General features: G+C 31.9%; 2 protein-coding genes across 5 annotated transcripts in view; one reads left to right on the top strand and one right to left on the bottom strand.

Moving 5' to 3' along the window:
- Positions 1-1,706, bottom strand: part of LOC139523039 (uncharacterized) — a 55,055-nt gene extending 53,349 nt beyond the window's left edge. The window contains exon 1 of one of the 4 annotated variants that reach the window (XM_071316799.1): positions 1,617-1,706. The gene's annotated coding sequence lies outside the window, so the exon portion shown is untranslated. Of the gene's footprint in view, positions 1-1,580 lie in introns of all 4 variants that reach the window. The other 3 variants (XM_071316816.1, XM_071316791.1, XM_071316808.1) reach the window with 3 other exon arrangements.
- A 156-nt stretch (positions 1,707-1,862) lies between these two features.
- On the top strand, positions 1,863-17,652 carry LOC139523226 (dentin sialophosphoprotein-like). The gene is made up of 3 exons (XM_071317075.1): positions 1,863-1,972; positions 8,183-8,295; positions 9,512-17,652. Exon 3 carries the CDS (start codon positions 9,518-9,520, stop codon positions 14,282-14,284), a length of 4,767 nt encoding a protein of 1,588 aa, XP_071173176.1. The 5' UTR covers positions 1,863-1,972; positions 8,183-8,295; positions 9,512-9,517; the 3' UTR covers positions 14,285-17,652.
- The last annotated feature ends 2,194 nt before the right edge of the window (positions 17,653-19,846 follow it).

Here is a 19,846-nt window from a genome sequence, read left to right as displayed (position 1 = left end):
CATGTATTGGTTTATCAGGTGTGCATTTATCTTCTGCAGACCCATCAAGATCCAGGTAAGTTTATTTTAGTTTGTGAAACATGTGAAACATGACTTAATATAACATTGATATATCTAGATCATACCGGGACAGAATATCTAACATCAACAAATATGTTCCTGATGCTGCCATGATGCCTAAAATTTCCTAAAAGCACCAGTTTGTCTGTACACATGGTCAAATTTTTCAATTCCTTATAGTCAGTGTCTGTGCGTATATAGGTACATGTAAGTGAACAGTTTTTCTCAATTAATAAATATTCTTGAAATCGAAAAGAGTGATAAACATGTGGGGAAGACATTTCAAAGTTATCATGACTTGGAACAATTTGTTCAAAACTATCAGTCGATTAATTTTAAAAAGAAACTTGGAGTCAGTTGCAACTGCTAATTAATAAAATAGAGCTGGAAACATAAAAATGAAAGAGGAATTAAAGTTTAACAGAATAAATTATTCCTGTAATCATGGCTGAGGGGGGATAGGACCTTTATCGGGACTCCGGGATCGGGTGTTTTTAAGCTCGGGATTTCGGGATTGACCCTTTCGGGATCCGGGAATTCTATTTTTCGAATTTCGGGACCTCAGGATTTCATGTTTTTTAGCCTGGGATTTCGAGATATCGTGTTTTTAAGCCCGGGATTTCGGGATCAGGACCCCTCCTAACCTCCCTCATGGCTCCTTGCAAAAAAATCAAAACAAATTTGATAGTTTTCTCTGCACTCAGAGAAAATCTCATGGTGTAAACACAGCCATTTTTGTTGAAGTGAACCTTAATAATATAAATATAGTGACACTGATAGGAGAAGCTCTACTGTGATAGTCGACTTTGGTATATTTTTACCCCCTTATGGTTCATGTGGACCCTATGGCTAAAATGGCCGTATTTTCACCTCAAAATTTACTCTGAGTACAGACAAATCTGCGCATCTGTAAAAAATTTCAGGCATAGCATGCCCTAGATAAATAAATTTCAAATATGTTTTATGTTTTAGAAAAATAAAAACTTACCAGGATTTTGCCGTGCACTTTTTGTCATTCCTCCAGAAGGTGCCAAAATAAACTAAGTTGGGAAACAGGTTTGAGAACTTCCCCACAGGTAATAATTGAAGTGAGCTGTATTGCTTGACTTGGACATGAGATGGACAATAGATACCTGACAATAATTGGTTATTTAAACTGTGTACCTGAGTGGACCATATCAAGGTAAACTCAACTGTTTGTTAATTTTATCATCTTCTGCAGGGACGAAAAAAAGTGTACAGCAAAATCCAGTTAAGTTATAAATTTTCTAAATCATACATTGCATTTGAATTCTATTTATCTAGGGCATGCTATGCCTTAAAACTTTTCCAGATGCACAGGTTTGCCTGTACTTAGAGTAAATTTTGAGGTGAAAATACGGCCATTTTAGCCATAGGGTCCACATGAACCTTATTCAGTTATTGATAGGATTTCAAACTCCTGTGGTTGGACATACATGCTTTATCGTAATACAGGACTTCACTACCCTTTGTGTCTACCATTTGACCTATATACATACTAAATACAAACACAAATAGCCACTGTTCCTCTCTACCTGAACAGGGGCTAGGTTGTTTTGGGTTATTTTCAATGTTACCCGCCATAAATTGTTGAAAAGGAAAATACCCGAGAGACTTCGAAAAATTTATCTATTCGTTATCTCTATTTAATTTAGTGTCCCTGTTTATGAATTACTGTTTTACCTTATACAAAATACTAAAGTTACCAGATTTTCTACAATGAAGTTGTTTTGCATCGACGTTTATGATTAGTTGATTTTAGTTAATTGTCCAATGAATGTGTCTTTCTCAAAACATATGGCACAGATAATTTGTTCTGAAATATAGCAGAAAGGATTATCATGTTACCACGAAGAACAGATTTCCTGGATAAAAAAGTGTCCTTGAAGAGGTATTTTTGTCGTTTTTAGGGAATGATTATATTCTAGATAAGAAAACTACTGATGTCTTGATTGTCAGATTTGTAAGTCAAAAGGAAAGAAGCTTTTCGTTTTGTGCTTTGGTAAATTACAACATAAAAAAAATATATGTTGAAATGATAATAAGGCGTACCTGGCTAATTTTTTCAAGTAGGGTCACATATAGGTATGTTAAGACATCAACTTGATGTCTTATTGTCAACATAACATACATTTGTATATGTATGCTCTTTAATATATACCAAAATATTAAACTCCATGAAGTGGTAAGAAGGTTTAGATATAGATATCATATAAGAATATGTGGGTATGCAAAATGGTAGGAGTGCCAATAAGACAACTCTCCATCCAAGTCACAATTTGTAAAAGTTAACCATTATAGGTCAGAGTACGGTCTTCAACACAGAGAGTTGACTCACACACTCAGCAAGCTACGAAAGGCCTAGTCCAAATAATTATGATGTCTTTCAAGGCTATTTTAGTTTTTGCTGGGACGCCTTCCTAAAAAAATGAAATAGCCTTGCAAAACGTCATAATTATTTGGACTATGAAAGGCCTAAAAAATGAGTGTATAACCGTTTAAACAGGAAAACCAACAGACTAATCTATATAAAAAAGGAGAAACACTTATGAGCCGAAACACATCAACAAACTATACAGTGATCTGAAAGGTTTTTTTATACGACCGCAAAAATTTGAAATTTTTTTTGTCGTATATTGCTATCACGTTGGCGTCGTCTTCTGCGTCGTCGTCCGAATACTTTTAGTTTTCGCACTCTAACTTTAGTAATAGTGAATGGAAATCTATGAAATTTTAACACAAGGTTTATGACCACAAAAGGAAGGTTGGTATTGATTTTGGGAGTTTTGGTCCCAACATTTTAGGAATTAGGGGCCAAAAAGGGCCCAAATAAGCATTCTCTTGGTTTTCGCACTATAAGTTTAGTTTAAGTTAATAGAAATCTATGAAATTTTGACACAAGGTTTATGACCACAAAAGAACGGTTGGGATTGATTTTGGGAGTTTTGGTTTCAACAGTTTAGGAATTAGGGGCCAAAAAGGGACCCAAATAAGCATTTTTCTTGGTTTTCGCACTATAACGTTAGTATAAGTAAATAGAAATCTATGAAATTTAAACACAAGGTTTATGACCATAAAAGGAAGGTTGGTATTGATTTTGGGAGTTTTGGTCCCAACAGAATAAGGGGCCCAAAGGGTCCAAAATTAAACTTTGTTTGATTTCATCAAAATTGAATAATTGGGGTTCTTTGATATGCCGAATCTAACTGTCATGACTGTGTATGTAGATTCTTAACTTTTGGTCCCGTTTTCAAATTGGTCTACATTAAGGTCCAAAGGGTCCAAAATTAAACTTAGTTTGATTTTGACAAAAAATGAATCAGTTAGGTTCTTTGATATGCTGAATCTAAAAATGTACTTAGATTCTTGATTATTGGCCCAGTTTTCAAGTTGGTCCAAACCGGGGTCCAAAATTAAACTTTGTTTGATTTCATCAAAAATTGAATAAATGGGGTTCTTTGATATACCAAATCTTAACAGTCAGGAGTCTACTTCGTCAAAATTATCTCCCCATTACGCCAGTTCATTTTCACAATCGTAGAAATGGAAGCCATTGTAGGGATGACGCGCTACCAATATTGCTCTTGGAAACCGATAAATTTATCCACATTGCACCATTACGATCCTTATATGTCAGTTGTATTTTAAAAGACAAATGTATCAACTAGCTAATGAGCATCAGTTAATAATCTTGTCTGCATTGATTCAACTTAAAACTATTGTCTGATCGGTTGTCAGGTGGAATTTTCGAAAATTCATAAACATTAAAAAAATTCTAATTAAATATTTCGTGGAAGGGCAGACTAGATTTTTTTAGTGTATGAAGACTATAAACCCTAGTAATCACATACAAAAAAATAGAATTTTTCGAAGATATGCATTTTCATCATCCAACTTGAAAGACTGTCGTCAAGTACTTTCAGCAAAAAAATAGCTATTCGAACACACCTTCTCTGTTTTTGTGACTCATTAGATAGGTATTTCACTTGACCCATATATTTCATCTTTTAGTACTGTGATTTTTTTGTGTTATAAAGTCAACCTGTAGCTTTAATATATAAAAATGATAGAATCTGAAGCGAGACGATGTATGAAATATTCTTATTTTGTACGATATCAAACAAAATACTCAACTCAAACACGCCCTAACATAAAAAGGTGCACTCGATGTTCTCTTTTCAATACAATTGTTACCCATTTTTTGGATTTTTTTCTTCAGTCACACAATGGAAGGGCAGACACGAAAATTACTGAACTAATAGATTGATATGTTTTCCGTCCGTGGTAATTTTTTCATAAAAATCGGAGGTTATGCATTTTCTTCATCCAACTTGAAAGATACCCATGTCGTCGACTTGATACCTAATTGTTCTGCTTAACTATGTACTAGATAAATTGAAAACTTATGCAAATGGTGATTTTAAAATAAAACACCTCGTAATTGAGAAGAAAATTGCAATTTTGTTTGTTTCTATTAACTTTTTAAAATTTTGTCACTATAGTAAACAATACAGTAAACATTTATCGCCTTCTCTAACAAAGAGCTTCGATTCTTTTGTTCTATTTCAACCTGGTTTTCGACTGTTAACTGTGTATGTAGATTCTTCATTTTTGGTCCTGTTTTCAAATTGGTCTACACTAAAGTCCAAAGGGTCCAAAATTAAACTTAGTCTGATTTTAACAAAAATTGAAATCTTGGGGTTCTTTGATATGCTGAATCCAAAAATGTACTTAGATTTTTTATTATGGGCCCAGTTTTCAAGTTGGTCCAAATCAGGATCTAAAATTATTATATTAAGTATTGTGCAATAGCAAGTCTTTTCAATTGCACAGTATTGCGCAATGGCAAGAAATATCTAATTGCACAATATTGTGAAATAGCAAATTTTTTTTTAATTAGAGTTATCTTTCTTTGTCCAGAATAGTAAGCAAGAAATATCTAATTGCAAAATATTGTGCAATAGCAAGATTTTTTTTTAATTGGAGTTATCTTTCTTTGTCCAGAATCAACTTAAATCTTTGTTATATACAATATACAATGTATATTCACTTTTTACTACCAACTGATAAATTAAAATAATCTTTACCATTCAGTGATAACAAGCAGTTTTTTTACATCTTAATATTTTATGATGTATTTAAATGAGTAGTTATTGTTGCAAACTCCATTAGACATTTTAATTGAGATTAGTTTTGGAATAAGGGAAAGGGGGATGTGATTAAAAAAATTGGGTTCAATTTTTCTCATTTGAAATTTCATAAATAAAAAAGAAAATTTCTTCAAACACTTTTTTGAGAGGATTAATATTCAACAGCATAGTGAATTGCTCTAAGAGAAAACAAAAATTTTAAGTTCATTAGAACACATTCATTCTGTGTCAGAAACCTATGCTGTGTCAACTATTTAATCACAATCCAAATTTAGAGCTGAATCCAGCTTGAATGTTGTGTCCATACTTGCCCCAACCGTTCAGGGTTCAACCTCTGCAGTCGTATAAAGCTATGCCCTGCGGAGCATCTGGTTCACTATGGGCCCAGGGCCCCGCAAATATAAAATCAATGGGCCATTTAAAAAAATAATGGGCCATGTTGTCAAATGAGTGGGCCATTCTAATTGACTTCTGTAAAAAAAATTATCAGTATATTTTGGCAAAGAGGTGTTGATACTTACCTTTATGATTTTAAATAAAATCATGGATATTGTTCCTGTGATTTTATAATTTCAATTTCAATGAATATAAAATAACTTCTTCGAACCCCAACAATATTTAAGTCAACCTTTATTTACAATGTTTAAACTGGTACTGTTGCCTTGTTCATGTTCATATTTTTTTTGTACATTAGATTTGGATCTTCATGGATACCATACTTATATTAGACGTTCCGTATCAGAGGACATTTCAGGCATTTCCTCTGCACTTCTTGTATTATTATAACTTCATTACGGTGACAAGAATAACAGTATAGAGTACCATTAATTCATAGAACATAACAACAAATCGCTGAAGTCATGTTTACAAAATGTGAAAACGAGCCAAAGACCAAAAAATGACAAGGACAGTTAGGCGTCTTTTATGGAGACAAAAACTATATTCCTAAAAAGTCTTGGGTTTCTTCAATCGAAATAATAGCAAGCTAAACTAAATGAGATTATTATTAGAGTTTAATCTCGTCTGTACTAGCCAAATTTCACAAATTTAAAGTTGTTTATAAACAAATATATCATGAAGGTGATGGTTAATTACGTTTTTCGGGTTATCAGTTAGACCGCAAGGTTCTATTATTACAATAGGAAAACACCGAGACGTTAAATCGCATGGTTCTATTATGATAGGGAAACACCTGAGACGTCCCAAAAATATATAGGTGCTCCTATTATTGGAGGAACATTACACAGTTGTGTACACACACATGGCGGCACGGAACACGATCGGACATTCATTTGACGATATCTAAAAATTTCAAAACGAAGTGAAAAATATAGTGCCCCACGTCGGCGCTTACATTTGTCACTGTAATGACTGTATGCCCCATTTCTTGTCAATATGCGCTATAGGCGCAGGGCGCACGTCCTTCCAGATCACTGACTATAACTACTGAACATCAGATTCCTGATGTATTATTATAGTCACTGGCTACGGTTACATGGAAATGTAACAATAATAAAAATATTATTGTAACATTAGAGACTAATTGCCGGAATACAGGGTTGGGTAAGGATCTGATTAATTACGAATGTAACAATAATAATTGAGGCTACGGTTACATTGATGCACTTAATGTATATGAATTTTACTAACCCCGTATGAATCCATAGATGGTCAGTATTAAAACCATATACATGTAGCTTATACACAAAACAAGTTGTAAAAAAGAATTATATGTACAATGTACATGCACTGTCTATTACATTGTACATGTCTCAAAGAAAAACAGTGTTCTGTTGTAGTTTGAATTTCCCGAAAAATTATTAAACAGTACAATGTACATGTAGCATCCATTTGTCAAAAGCTAATTAGATATATATATATCTCAAAATACATAAATTATCTAACTTAATTTAGTTCAATCAACTTACAGGTTTTTCACTATGGTGAGTGCATCGGCTCAAGTAGGATGTATGGACAAAAAATTATGATTATAGATATATTCATACGCTCAAAAAAGAGAAATTCATATGGGCAAAGATATTTTGAAAATACTAAAAAAATTAAAATGTATTCAAATAACGTAACTTTCGTTGAAGTTGTTTCTAGTATTAAGGTCAGCAGTAGGCACTTCTCACTAAATGTTCCCTTAAAAGTAAGGTCAGCAGTCGTCAATTGTTAGTGAGCATATGTTTACTGAAAATTAAGGTCAGCAGTCAGCAAATATTAGTAAATGTTTACTATAAAATAGTAAGGTCGGCACTTATTTATCTATATATGCTTAAAAGTAAGGTCAGCAGTCAGCACTTATTAACATATTTTCTAAATTTTTAATAAGTGCCGACCACTAAATATAAAGGTATAACTGCAATGTACGTCATAAAGAACATATTTTCCAAATTTTAAATAAGTGCAGACCGGCCGACCAATATATTTAGCACTAAATTTTACACAGTCATAAAAAAGATCCAACATGTCCTACTTAAATGAACTATTTAATCATAATCATGATAATGCATACCTATTTACTCCTGTAACAATTGAGCACAAATATCATTTTATGACAAACAAAGTTAAAAAATAATCTAAACTTGATATAATATCCATGACCTATTCTGTCATGGGGACTTAATTGATAATTACAAAATGTATAATATAGCAATAAATTTCATCTTCTTCCTGTTGGACTCTCCAATGCCAAAAATTATGAGTCCCTGAACTCGTCTTCAAAATTTATTAGTGACAACCCTGGACTAAGTTTGTGTTTAGCTTAATCTTGTTAAAAATTAAATAATGTAAATGTATTATAATTAAAAATCATGATAATCAGACAGAGTTGGGAAAAATAGGCACCTTAACAGCCTGTGAGTACATTAGAATTTTCTGTCATCTAAACCAAGTACATGTACATGTAAACCATAACTTACTTTTATACTTTTCTTTGTATTCAACAGATCAAACAGACTGATGTAGGAGACCATGAACCATTTATGTCTAGTGAAGATTTGTAGGATAATATGAAGAGTTGATTTAAACTGTGAAGTTTTCATTATTTGCATGGTACAAAGTAAGTGTTCTTGGCAACATTAATAACGTATTATGATATTTCATTTTACCGACTTTTTATTGCTGTATAACTACATTTGTAGCTAGTGTAACAGGAGAGCCTGAATCTTTTTGGAAAATAAAATCACACTAAATATCTACTAATCAAGGGAAGTAATCCTATAACACTTTCCCCACATTAATAGCTGTCGTACCGTTATGACTCTCACAGCACATATATTGGCTAGATATCATCTCAAATACAATAGGTTTCTTTTTAGGCGTGAAATCTATACTATTAAAGGAAGAGACCAATTTCATTGAGCCACATCTTCTCTGATACCATATACAATATACATAGTGGAAAATATTTATGATATGACATATAAACATGATAAATAGTGTGTTTTGTACTTCCTAAATTAATTTTTTTTCCACAGAAAAGCAAAAATAAACCAATTGGGAGCCTGTTATCGATCCTTCTCTAATATGCTTTTGCACGAAATTTAAAAACTCTTATGTTGCAACACTTGCTCAATTGTGCCGTTGCAGGCATCTTCTAGTGTTATCATAGAGAATGATTCTAAGTTAGAAAATCACACTTTCTCCTCTGTAACCCTTAACTCTTATCTTTTATAGATACAAAATACAAAAATGTCTGCATTTATCTCAAAAGGTAACCAAACTTTTAAACAGACTTGTTCACAAGGGATACAATTAGAATACTGTTGTTAAGCCATTAAAGATAGCATTTTTTAGAATTGATATTGATTCTCTCATAGGTACTTTGCATGGGAAATTTATTCTTTAGTCAATGTTATTCATTTAACAATTACTTGATTACTTTTGTCAATTGAATGAATTTTTTAACATTTAATTTTAGTGCTTTTATGACCATTTGCACACATTCTTTGACTCCAAGGCTCTTAACCATATACATGTATATTAGTTGCTTACATTTATATTTACATGCTTTGGTCTTTTTGGTATTTGACTAATCAGCAATCATATCACATCCTTGTATTTTTATCAGCTAATTAGATAATGCATATATAAGAATTTTTACTGTAGTCATGGTATTTTGTAAAAAGAAAATGCCAAGGAAATTTTCTGTTACATAATAATGATAATGCCTCCTAACCATGAAATCAAGGAATTATAATATTAAAGATTCATCCCTGAACTTGAATTTGTTTAGTGTTGAAGTATTGATAAATGAAGACTGATTTTATTTTCAGTTCAATATGGAGAAAGAGTCGAAGAAAGCAAAATCTCAGGATGGTGAAAGAAGGAAGCGTAAAAGAACTTCTTCAAAGAAAGATGAAAAGAAAAGTAGAGGAAAGCAGAAAAAGATAGATGAATCGTCAGATGCATGCAATTCCCAGGAAAACCAGCAAGATAAAGAGGGAGGATCACCGTCACGACCAACATCACCTGAAAATTGTTCTATATGTTTGGGTGACTTACAAAACAAATCATTCACTGACAGTTGTTTTCATATGTTCTGCTTTGTTTGTCTGAAGGAATGGTCCAAAGTAAAGGCTGAATGTCCTCTCTGCAAGCAGAAGTTCAAAAATATCATTTACAATGTTAATTCATATGAAAAGTTTGATCGTTACAATATTGAAGAAGAGGCTAATAAAAGTCGATGGGAAAGAGATGGAACTAGATTTCGGTATAGAACCACTTTGACATTTGAACGTAGACTTACGATTGGACCAGAACATAATTATAATCAACCAATTGCCAGGCCATCTAATGTTACCACAAGATCTCATTGGAGGAGACATCGAGAGCCAGCAACATCTGAATTCCGAAGAAGAATCTACACTAATGGAATGCAAGCAGAAGAGGTTACTGATAGAAGACTTAGAGTAAGGGACACAACTCCAAATTTTTACAGACAAAACCCTGCAACAATGCATAGATTGGTTCCTTGGTTAAATCGAGAACTGAATTCTCTACTTCAAAATCAGCCTGACCATGTACAGCTTGTTATAGAAATAATAATGGGACTTATTAAATCTCACTCGATTGATAGTGAAGATTTTTACCAACATGTATATCCATACGTTGGACGACATACTCGCCACTTCATGCATGAGTTTTCCTGTTTTGCCAAATCACCCTACAACATGATAGCCTATGATGCTCAAGTAGTTTACCAGCCAGGACCTGTGACATTGGATTCAGATAGCAATGATTCGACTGCCGACATTGATGATGAGTTTTTAGATGAAATCATTGATATTGAAGATGAAAATTCTAATCCTAGATCCCCTCAGGTTGACAGAAGGATAAACCATCCTTTCAGCAGTGTGTCAAACTTGTCACCATTGTTTAGGAGTGTTAGAGATATACTTGAGGCTGAATCACCTGTTAGTTCTATGACCCTTCCATTATCAGTGTCTGGATGGGATTCCCCAACGCCAGGACCATCATGGATGTCTTTGGGAGCCGATCTGGAATTACCAATACCCAATACAACAGAAAATATACCAGTTGAAGGAAATAGAGCATCTTCACCAATTGACATAGCCTCTACTTCAGATTCCGATTCTGATTCTACTCAGTCAGCAGATAGTAATGGTAGTGACATTGTTTTCGTCAAAGTTGACAAACCATGGGAAGAAAGGTCACCAATAATGTTGTCCTCAGATAGTTCTGATGTTGAAAGAAATTTTTTCTTAGATTTTGAACATAAACATTATAATAAGAAGAAAAAAGTAAAGAAAGAGCATAAAAAGCACAAGGAAAATAAAAAGGACAGTCGAGAAAATTCCAAAGACAGACATAAACACAAAAAACGGAAGAAGCACCACTCTTCAGATAAGTCTCGTAGACATTCTTCTAAACACAGGGATTCTTGCAGTTCAATATCATCCTCCAAACATGGTGAACAGTCAACTTCTAAAACTAACAATTCTCAAGCAAATTTGGATAAAAGTTCAGAGATAGTCATAAATACTGAAAAATATCATCATAAAAAGCTTAGAAAACATAAAAATGATGGACAAAAACACAAATCAAAATCTAGCAAAAAATTGAAATCTGTTATAGTTTTACCAACTGCAGGAAATAATGAAATACAAAAAAGTGTTAATAGATCATTGTCTTCTGAATGCTTATTCCCTTCAGCTTTATCATTGATTAATCAAACTTCTACTTCAAGCTCTCAATCTGTATCACCCTATAAGAAGCATTCTTCTGGACACAAGAAGTCAAGCAAGTTAATTGATATAGTACCAAAGCTTTTGGATAAATTAAACTCAGATTCTAATAAACCAGAGGTACAAACAAGTCTGCCCACGTCATCAGATCACATAATAACATCGACTGTTACTTCATGTACACCAAATAATTTGTTTATTCCATTTCTTACACAGACTAGTGATAAAAATGACTTACAGAAAAGTAGACTTGATGAACCAGAAACAGAATCCAATAGCACAACAAATGTTACGAGAGAATCTGCTCCATATCACATAGATGACAGTATTTTAAGTTTAGAAAACAGTAGACGTTGTTTGAAATGTGGACTTCTATACATACCAGAACTTCTAGACAGTTTTGATATATGTTTTACATGTAAAAAGAAAAAAGTTTGTGAAACTGAAAGTAGGGGATTTTCCAATGTATTCAGTGAGCTGTTTCAGGATAACATATTTGCTTCAACTGCTAGTATTACAAATACAAGAAAAAATCAAGAAAATGACAATCAGGATAACACTGACACTAAGTCTTGTCAAGAAACCAGTGAGAACTTTGTTATTCAGGAAGGGACTGAAAGTAGCTTACGGCCAGTACTGAATCAGGTTGATTTGACTTCTATCAATGGACCTCTGTTGGATATTTCTGAATCTGAAAGTGATGATTGTGAACTAATTGTGACTAAAAGTGACTCAATGAACACTCACAAAAATGATTTAGAAAATCCTCTGTGTATAGATATTACAAAACAAATTCATGATGACGATTTGAATCTGCAATCAACAGGTAGAAGAGCTGATACCAATGTGAAATCCCCACTACAGGACAATACTGTGAGTGATACTTCCAAGATTGTAAACAATAATCCATCAAACACTTCCCAATCTGTTACCATGGCAGCAAATAGTTCTTTACCGTGGATTATTAGTAATTCACCAACACCATCTTCCGAAAATTGGCTAGGATTCACGGCACCAAGTTCTAGTTTACATTCGTCACAGTCAACACTTCAACCAATCTTTCCATATTCAATACCATCAATTTACTCATTCCCAAGCAACATTTATGCTGGTCATAGACAGCCAATATACTCAAATAGTGATTTTTTGTCGGGTTATTCATCCAGGAATTGCAGCTCTTTTATCAATGATTTACATGCTGATAACTGTACTCAGAAAAAGCCTGTGTTTATTGATCTAGATGATCACAAGGAAACTATCACAACTTCAGCATTGCCTGTGTTTTCTTCTGAAAAAATATGCCTGTCAGATTCCGAGGATTCAACCAGTGCAGATCTAGAAAATGTATGTGCAAGGACAGGCCTAGTTAATAGCCAAAATGTAACTTCAACCCAAAATTTATTATTATTGAATGATTCAACAGACATGACAGAAGAAGATTTAAGTGATGATGAAACAGCATATGAAATGGATACGGATCAAGAAGGCTGTGAACGTGATACTGATCAAGACGGCTGTGAGCGTGATACGGACCAAGACGGCTGTGAACGTGATACGGACCAAGACGGCTGTGAACGTGATACAGACCAAGACGGCTGTGAACGTGATACGGATCAAGACAGTGAAAGTGATACTAACAAAATAAGGCCAAATGATGAGTGTAATTCTCAGTCTGAATTATATGCCTGTAGTGGAAACGTAATTAATGATGTGGACATGACGTCTACCTCTGAATGGCTGGAAGATGCTTTTAAAAGGAAGGAAAATCAATCTACTTTAAACACTCAAGAAAAGAAGGATTATAAAAAGGAGAAATTGGAAGGAGAAAAAAGGGATGAAGAAAATGAACTTTCAACTTCAGACTTGGATTGTGAAATGTCAACACAGGTTTCAGAAGTCCCGTCATCTCTAGATAAGAAACTTGAAGGTATGACAGAGTTTTCCTCATCAGTACTACAAGGAATTGAGAAAGACAATAGACTAACCTTTCACAATATATTATCTGAAGCAAAATGTGGAAATTCTAGTAATGTCAACGATTGTATAGAAACTGAGGAGGAAAGTAAATTATCGCCATCTAACCAATCAAAAGTTGATTCATCAGATAGTAATATAGACTCTTTACCTCACTCACTAGAATTTAACACTGATAATTTCCCCCAAAGTAATTCTTTGTTTGTGCATAATTCAGAATATCAGATGGACAATTTAGTTAGTAATATGAACGGAAATTTGAATAGTATAGATGAATTTGAGATAGATTCATTACGTGCTAATAGTGCTTCCATTAATTCAAAAGATAACTTATACAAGTTTATGTATGAAAATGGCTGTAATAGAGGTGTGAGGAGTCCGACATCTGTTACTATGGAAACAGACCCTGTTGAAAATATTGAAATGAATTATGATTCTTCAATGTCAAAACCATTTTCTATTCCGCTGTTTCCTTTTGAAGCAATCTCAGGAAGTTATGTGTCAGACAGTATAACACAAGGGTCAACAGTTATCTCCCCTGAGTTAAATAACCAATTACCTTCTGCTGATAGTGAGCAAAGATCAGATGATGATAAGAGGGATGAAAATGGACAAGACAATAAGGATAATGATGATCAATTAACAATCACTGATGATCTTCAAGATACCACAAATGACACAGAAAATTTGATTGGTTCAAATTTGACTGAATTTTCATCTGAATCTGATAGAGAAAATGATTTCACCAATGGTTCTGATGACAGTAGTAGTAGTAAGACAGTTAAATTTAGGGTTGATATATTACATTCTGAAAGGGATTTGTCTAACAACTTTGCTAATATATTTGAAAGTAGTGATAGTAATTAAATATCAAAGTGTTGTCAAGAAAATGTACTTTTGACCCTATATATCTTAATTCCAAAATTAAAAAAATATAGGATACCATGTGTAGCACAATGTAATACAAATATTATTTATAATGGCATGAATTATAGTTTTGTACTGTGTACAATATTTTGTTATATTGTTTTCCTTATTTTTATTGTACAAATTGACTGAGTGTGATACATGAGTAATTAACAATGGTCATGATGGTAAAGATAATCAAAATGAAGTATGGCTTAGTTTTTTTCAATCTTTAAAAATTTTAATCTTAATTTATGCTAAGGATTTTGAAAGTCAACTTTTTTGCAAACATTGCAAAAATTCTGGTCCGAGCAAAAATCATGTATTCCTTTTTTTTTTTAATCTTTTTTTTTAATTTTTGTTCTGTCTTGTCTTCTGCTCTTCTTGTTCATAGAAGAAGGTAGTTTTCTATTATTTCTAATCATGTGTTTCTAAAAGGCAAAGGGTAAGATTTAAAATAAAAAATATTGTACTAAATTTTCTTTTGAATTAGAGCCATATTTCTTAAAACATTTAGTGTTCCCCATATTTCTTATAACATTCAGTGTTCCCCATATTTCATATATATAATATTTAGTGTTAGTGTTTTATATAAGACTTGGTATAATTTTTTTTTTACTTCTTATGAATTAAGGTATCATGATTATGAACAGAAATGTTAGACATTTAGAGATATTTATTTTTTCAAATTGATTTTTGCAAATTTGTGTTTTTTGTTAAATGATGTAAGCATGATATGTGTTACCAGGTTACACAAATTTGATAACAAGTTATTAAACTTTCTGCTATAGATTGGCTTTAATACTACATCAACACACATTCACTAGATATTTATTCTATTTTCCTATTGAAACAGTTTATTATTTCAAACTATTATAATATTCAGAGAAAGATCTTTCATGTCTATAGTACTAATTGATATTTGCAGTGCCATATATATAAACTGCTTTTCTAAAGATACATATTATATCATGATAATATTTTAAAAGAGTTTTTTTACAAGTCCCAAGTTTACATATTTATGAGAAAACATAAAATATTTTGATTAAAGGTAATTCCCACTTATTTGATTAACACATTTTTCTCTGTAAAATACAAATAGCAATACATGAAAAGGAAGAGAAATAACTTTTAATAGATAAGTTAGATTATAATTAGATTCGATGGTCCATCTGATTGGCTTTTCTGAAAAACACATTTTGCTCTTTGTAAAAGAAAAAAACAATTCATGAAAAGGAAGAGAAATAACTTTTAATAGATAGGTAAGATTATAATCAGATTTGATTGTCCATTTGATTGTCTTTTTCAATGCTTTTCTGGATGTTGGAAGACAAGCTAGACATATATATGTCGACAGCTTATATTACATTTAATTTTGTGTTTGGATGTCACATGAATGTTCATTAATTTGATTGTTTATCTTTTTTTTTTTTTTAATGATTATACATGTTATAAAACTAAATTTCAAGAATTACAATATAATCATGATAATACATGACACATTCTCCATTTCCATTCTCAATTGTTTGCTTTGGAATAAAGAAATATCCATGTTAAATGATATTTCATGAGTTGATTCTCTTAATTTTATCCACATTTGAAAAGTGCATTAGCATGAATTTAGCTTATTAATGTAGTAAGAATTACATCTAGATGTGTATTGTACCTAACGTTATTTTCCTATGAATGTTTATTTAGATGCACCTATATATTTGTATTCTTTCCTGTACATTTTGTTCCTCTTTTAAATCCCCCAAAAAGGAAAGTTTGTTTTACGTCTTCAAAATAATTTGTACAAATTCAGCATCATTTTTCTCTGTACTTTTAAATGTATTTATAATATTGGAAAGATTTAAATAATGATTTAGTCACTGTGTTTTTGATATGGCATGTTAAACCATTTCTGACATTATTCATGCAAGTCAAGCATTTTACAACAGTTTTTAAGTTTACATACTCTTAAAATTGCTGTCCCTACATTTTTTATTCAATATTATTTTTTATCTTGTTACATGGTGCTTATCTTGTCACATGGAAGGAATTATAAAAGGGCATTTTAGTTATCAATGAAAACAATCAGATTGTACAACAAATGAACTCAATCACTGAATAAAACTTAATGTGACTGGATTGCTTAGGAGCCAAAATAGTTATTTTTTTATTCAAAGACACATCACATTAATTGATATATATATATATTATTTGTCATAAAACTATATCAGATGTATTGGTTTATATTTGCACAGATTCAATTGATTCATAATGAATTTTGTTATTAGTATTATGTATTATTTTTATGAACATGATGAAGGTTTCAAGAAACCTATAGTACTCGATGTGATAGGGGAAAAAATAAACATTGATAAATATGATCTAGGAAATATTAAAATAATTGTGTTTGTATTTTTTGTTTGTTCTATGATGTGTCTTCTTTGTCAATGTTTGTTTCCCTAATTCAAACAAAATTACAGAGTACATGTATGTAAAACTTAGGTAGAAGAATCTTGCATTCCTGGAAATGAAAAATTGGAAAAAAATATGGTAATCTTACAGACAATACACAAATTTATTTGGTTTTGCACAAAATACAGTAATACATATCCAATCAAAGGGAAATAAATCATATTCATGCATCATTAAGGTGGCACTCAACACCTTGACTAAAATTAATTCGGCTAATTTAATTTTCAAAATATTTTGACCTTTTGACATAAGTATAAAAATTTCAAAAAACTTGAACCAGACACATTATCAGAAAACCTTTGTTTGATATAAAGCAGTTTCATATTTTATCCTAGAAGATAAAATTGAACCAGTCAGATTTCAATTGTTAGAAGATTTTGGCATAAGATATTCCATGCAAGTTACATATAGTGTGAATTATATAATGGTTCAGCTATGGACCACAGACTTTGGCATTTTAAAATTTTGTCTATTATAGATTAACACAAGGTTGAATATGTTTTTCATTGACAATATTGTTCTAGTATTAATATATCAATTGTAAATAAATATAATATATTTTTCTTTGAAATCAATTGACTGATCAGAGGAAGAAAATAAATTACAAATGTAAGAAGAAGTCTTTAAGAATTAGTCTTCCATTATTTAGATTATAATTTGTGTTAAATTATAAATAGTAATTTTTGTATTTACATTGATTTGACACATATCTATTGACTTATTGTTTTGTTGTAATTGTAATATACTTGTTACAATATTTGTTATTATTTATTGAATTCATGCTTATAAAGACGGAGATAATTTCTATAGTGCTTAATATAAAAGCTGATACATCTCTTTTGAAAATAAATCTTTCCCATATGTCATTGGTTTTGTAATATTATCTAGCCTGGACTAACTAAATCTTTAAGTCTTATGTTTTAGGAAGACTTGGATTGATTTATTTCATGTATACATGATATTAGATTAATTTGTAAGATACTAGAAGTGGCTCAACTCACTCAGCTGTATTTGGTTTATAATGATTGGTAGTTGTATATTTCAATCTGATAGGGTACATTTGATCTTGATCCTATTTCCATAGGTTATTATAGATTTTCATCTAGTCGAGAGTAGTCTCGGACTAACTTTCATCATAAGCTCATTAACAGAAAAAAAACCAGGCCAGACAATTTTTTGCATTCTTGTTTCTATTTTATTAAACAGAAAATAATTATAACTTGGTCCTAATTATGTTCTTAGCTTCTTCTTCAAGTTTAACTGATTGTCATCGACATGGCTATAAATAATTTTTGGTAAATAATACTTGATGATACTATTAACAATGGAAATTGTTGGATAAATATCAATGAGACAGCAATCACACAACAAAAAATTAAAAAAAACACCTAGAGGCTGACATACAGTTTTCAACCAATAAAATTGAGAATGGAAATGGGGAATGTGTCAAAGAGACAACAACCAGACCATAGAACAGACAACAGCAGAAGGTCACGAACAGGTCTTCAATGCAGCGAGAAATTCCTACACCCGGATGCGTCCTTCAGCTGGCCCCTAAACAAATATATATATACCAGTTCAGTGATAATGGACGTCATACTAAAATCCAAATTGTACACAAGAAACTAAAATCAAAAATAATACAAGACTAACAAAGGCTAGAGGCTCCTGACTTGGGGGTTAAACATGTTTATGAGATCTCAAACCTCCACCTATACCTCTAGCTAATGTAGAAAAGTAAAAGCATAACAATACGCACATTAAAATTCAGTTCAAGAGAAGACAGAGTCTGATGTCAGAAGATGTAACAAAAGAAAATAAACAAAATGACAACAATACATAAATAACAACAGACTACTAGCAGTTGATTGACATGCCAGCTCCTGGCAGACATCAATTAAACTGATTGAAAGATTATGTCTTCATCATGAATATCAGGCACAATCCTTCCCGTTAGGGGTTTAGTATTATATTATCATAACATGTATGAGAAGAATATAACCCGTGTCATGCCAACAACTGGTTTTTAAATTAATGGTGTTTAGTTCTGATGCAAAGACCCTATAAGTAAATTAATATTAACGCAAAAAGTATTTACAATGTGACAAAAATCTAAATAGCCAAAGTCTTAAAAATTCATGAAGAAATAACTCAGTCTATCATAGAACTGCAATAAATAACACACAGTTTATGCAAGAAGTAAAAGTATAATGCATGAAATAAGACAATTACTGATGAATTTCTAGTCTTTGGATGCTGATTGCAGTCTGGGAAACATTTTTCTGTATTGTTTACAATTGATTTTGAATTGCCTTTCAGTAACTGCAATTACTCATATACATGTATTGATTTAACTTTTTGTTAGTTGATTTTGTGCTTTCAAGGCCGTAACTACCCTTGAGGCCTCACTAAAATTTCGACACTGATTATTTTTTTTTTATACATATATATAAATATAATAGTCATTTGTTGTTCTGTCTCAACCTTAATTGCTATAACTTGTCATCATTCCTTTTAAACTATTCTTTCTGGATATAACTCAGCATCTCAACGGGTGATGTTTCTCGATTACACTTTAACCTAGTAACGATAATCATCATGGATCTTTAGTTCAAAACAGGCTCTTGCAGAAAAAGGAAAAGCGACACTGAAGGTAAAGAAGGAATAATTCTAGTAAACTAGTTTTTTTTTTGTAAACAGAGTCTGAGTATTGCATATAACTTCATTAGAACAATCCAAAAACGATAAGTAGACTGACAAATCAAGTACTGGTCTTCGGAAGGGGGCAGTCCTGTCTGCGTATTCATTTCTCCGTTTCACCAACTTTTGACAAATCAAGTACTGGGCATCGCAAGGGTGCAGTCCTATCTGCGTATTCATTTCACGAACTTTAATCTTTCTCTTTACAGATAAATAAAATATAAATAATATGAAACATGAATGCATGGATTAGTTTTTACCCATGTTTCTTTAACCTTAAAAATTGAAAAAAATATCCCATATTCCAATTTGATATTATTGAGGAATGGTAGAACCTTTAACACAGGATTTTGTCTTTAT

Source organism: Mytilus edulis, chromosome 1, assembly GCF_963676685.1.
Source record: "Mytilus edulis chromosome 1, xbMytEdul2.2, whole genome shotgun sequence".
Taxonomy (NCBI): domain Eukaryota; kingdom Metazoa; phylum Mollusca; class Bivalvia; order Mytilida; family Mytilidae; genus Mytilus; species Mytilus edulis.
Note: the sequence above shows the minus strand (reverse complement) of the source record. Positions and strands in the feature narration are given on the sequence as shown.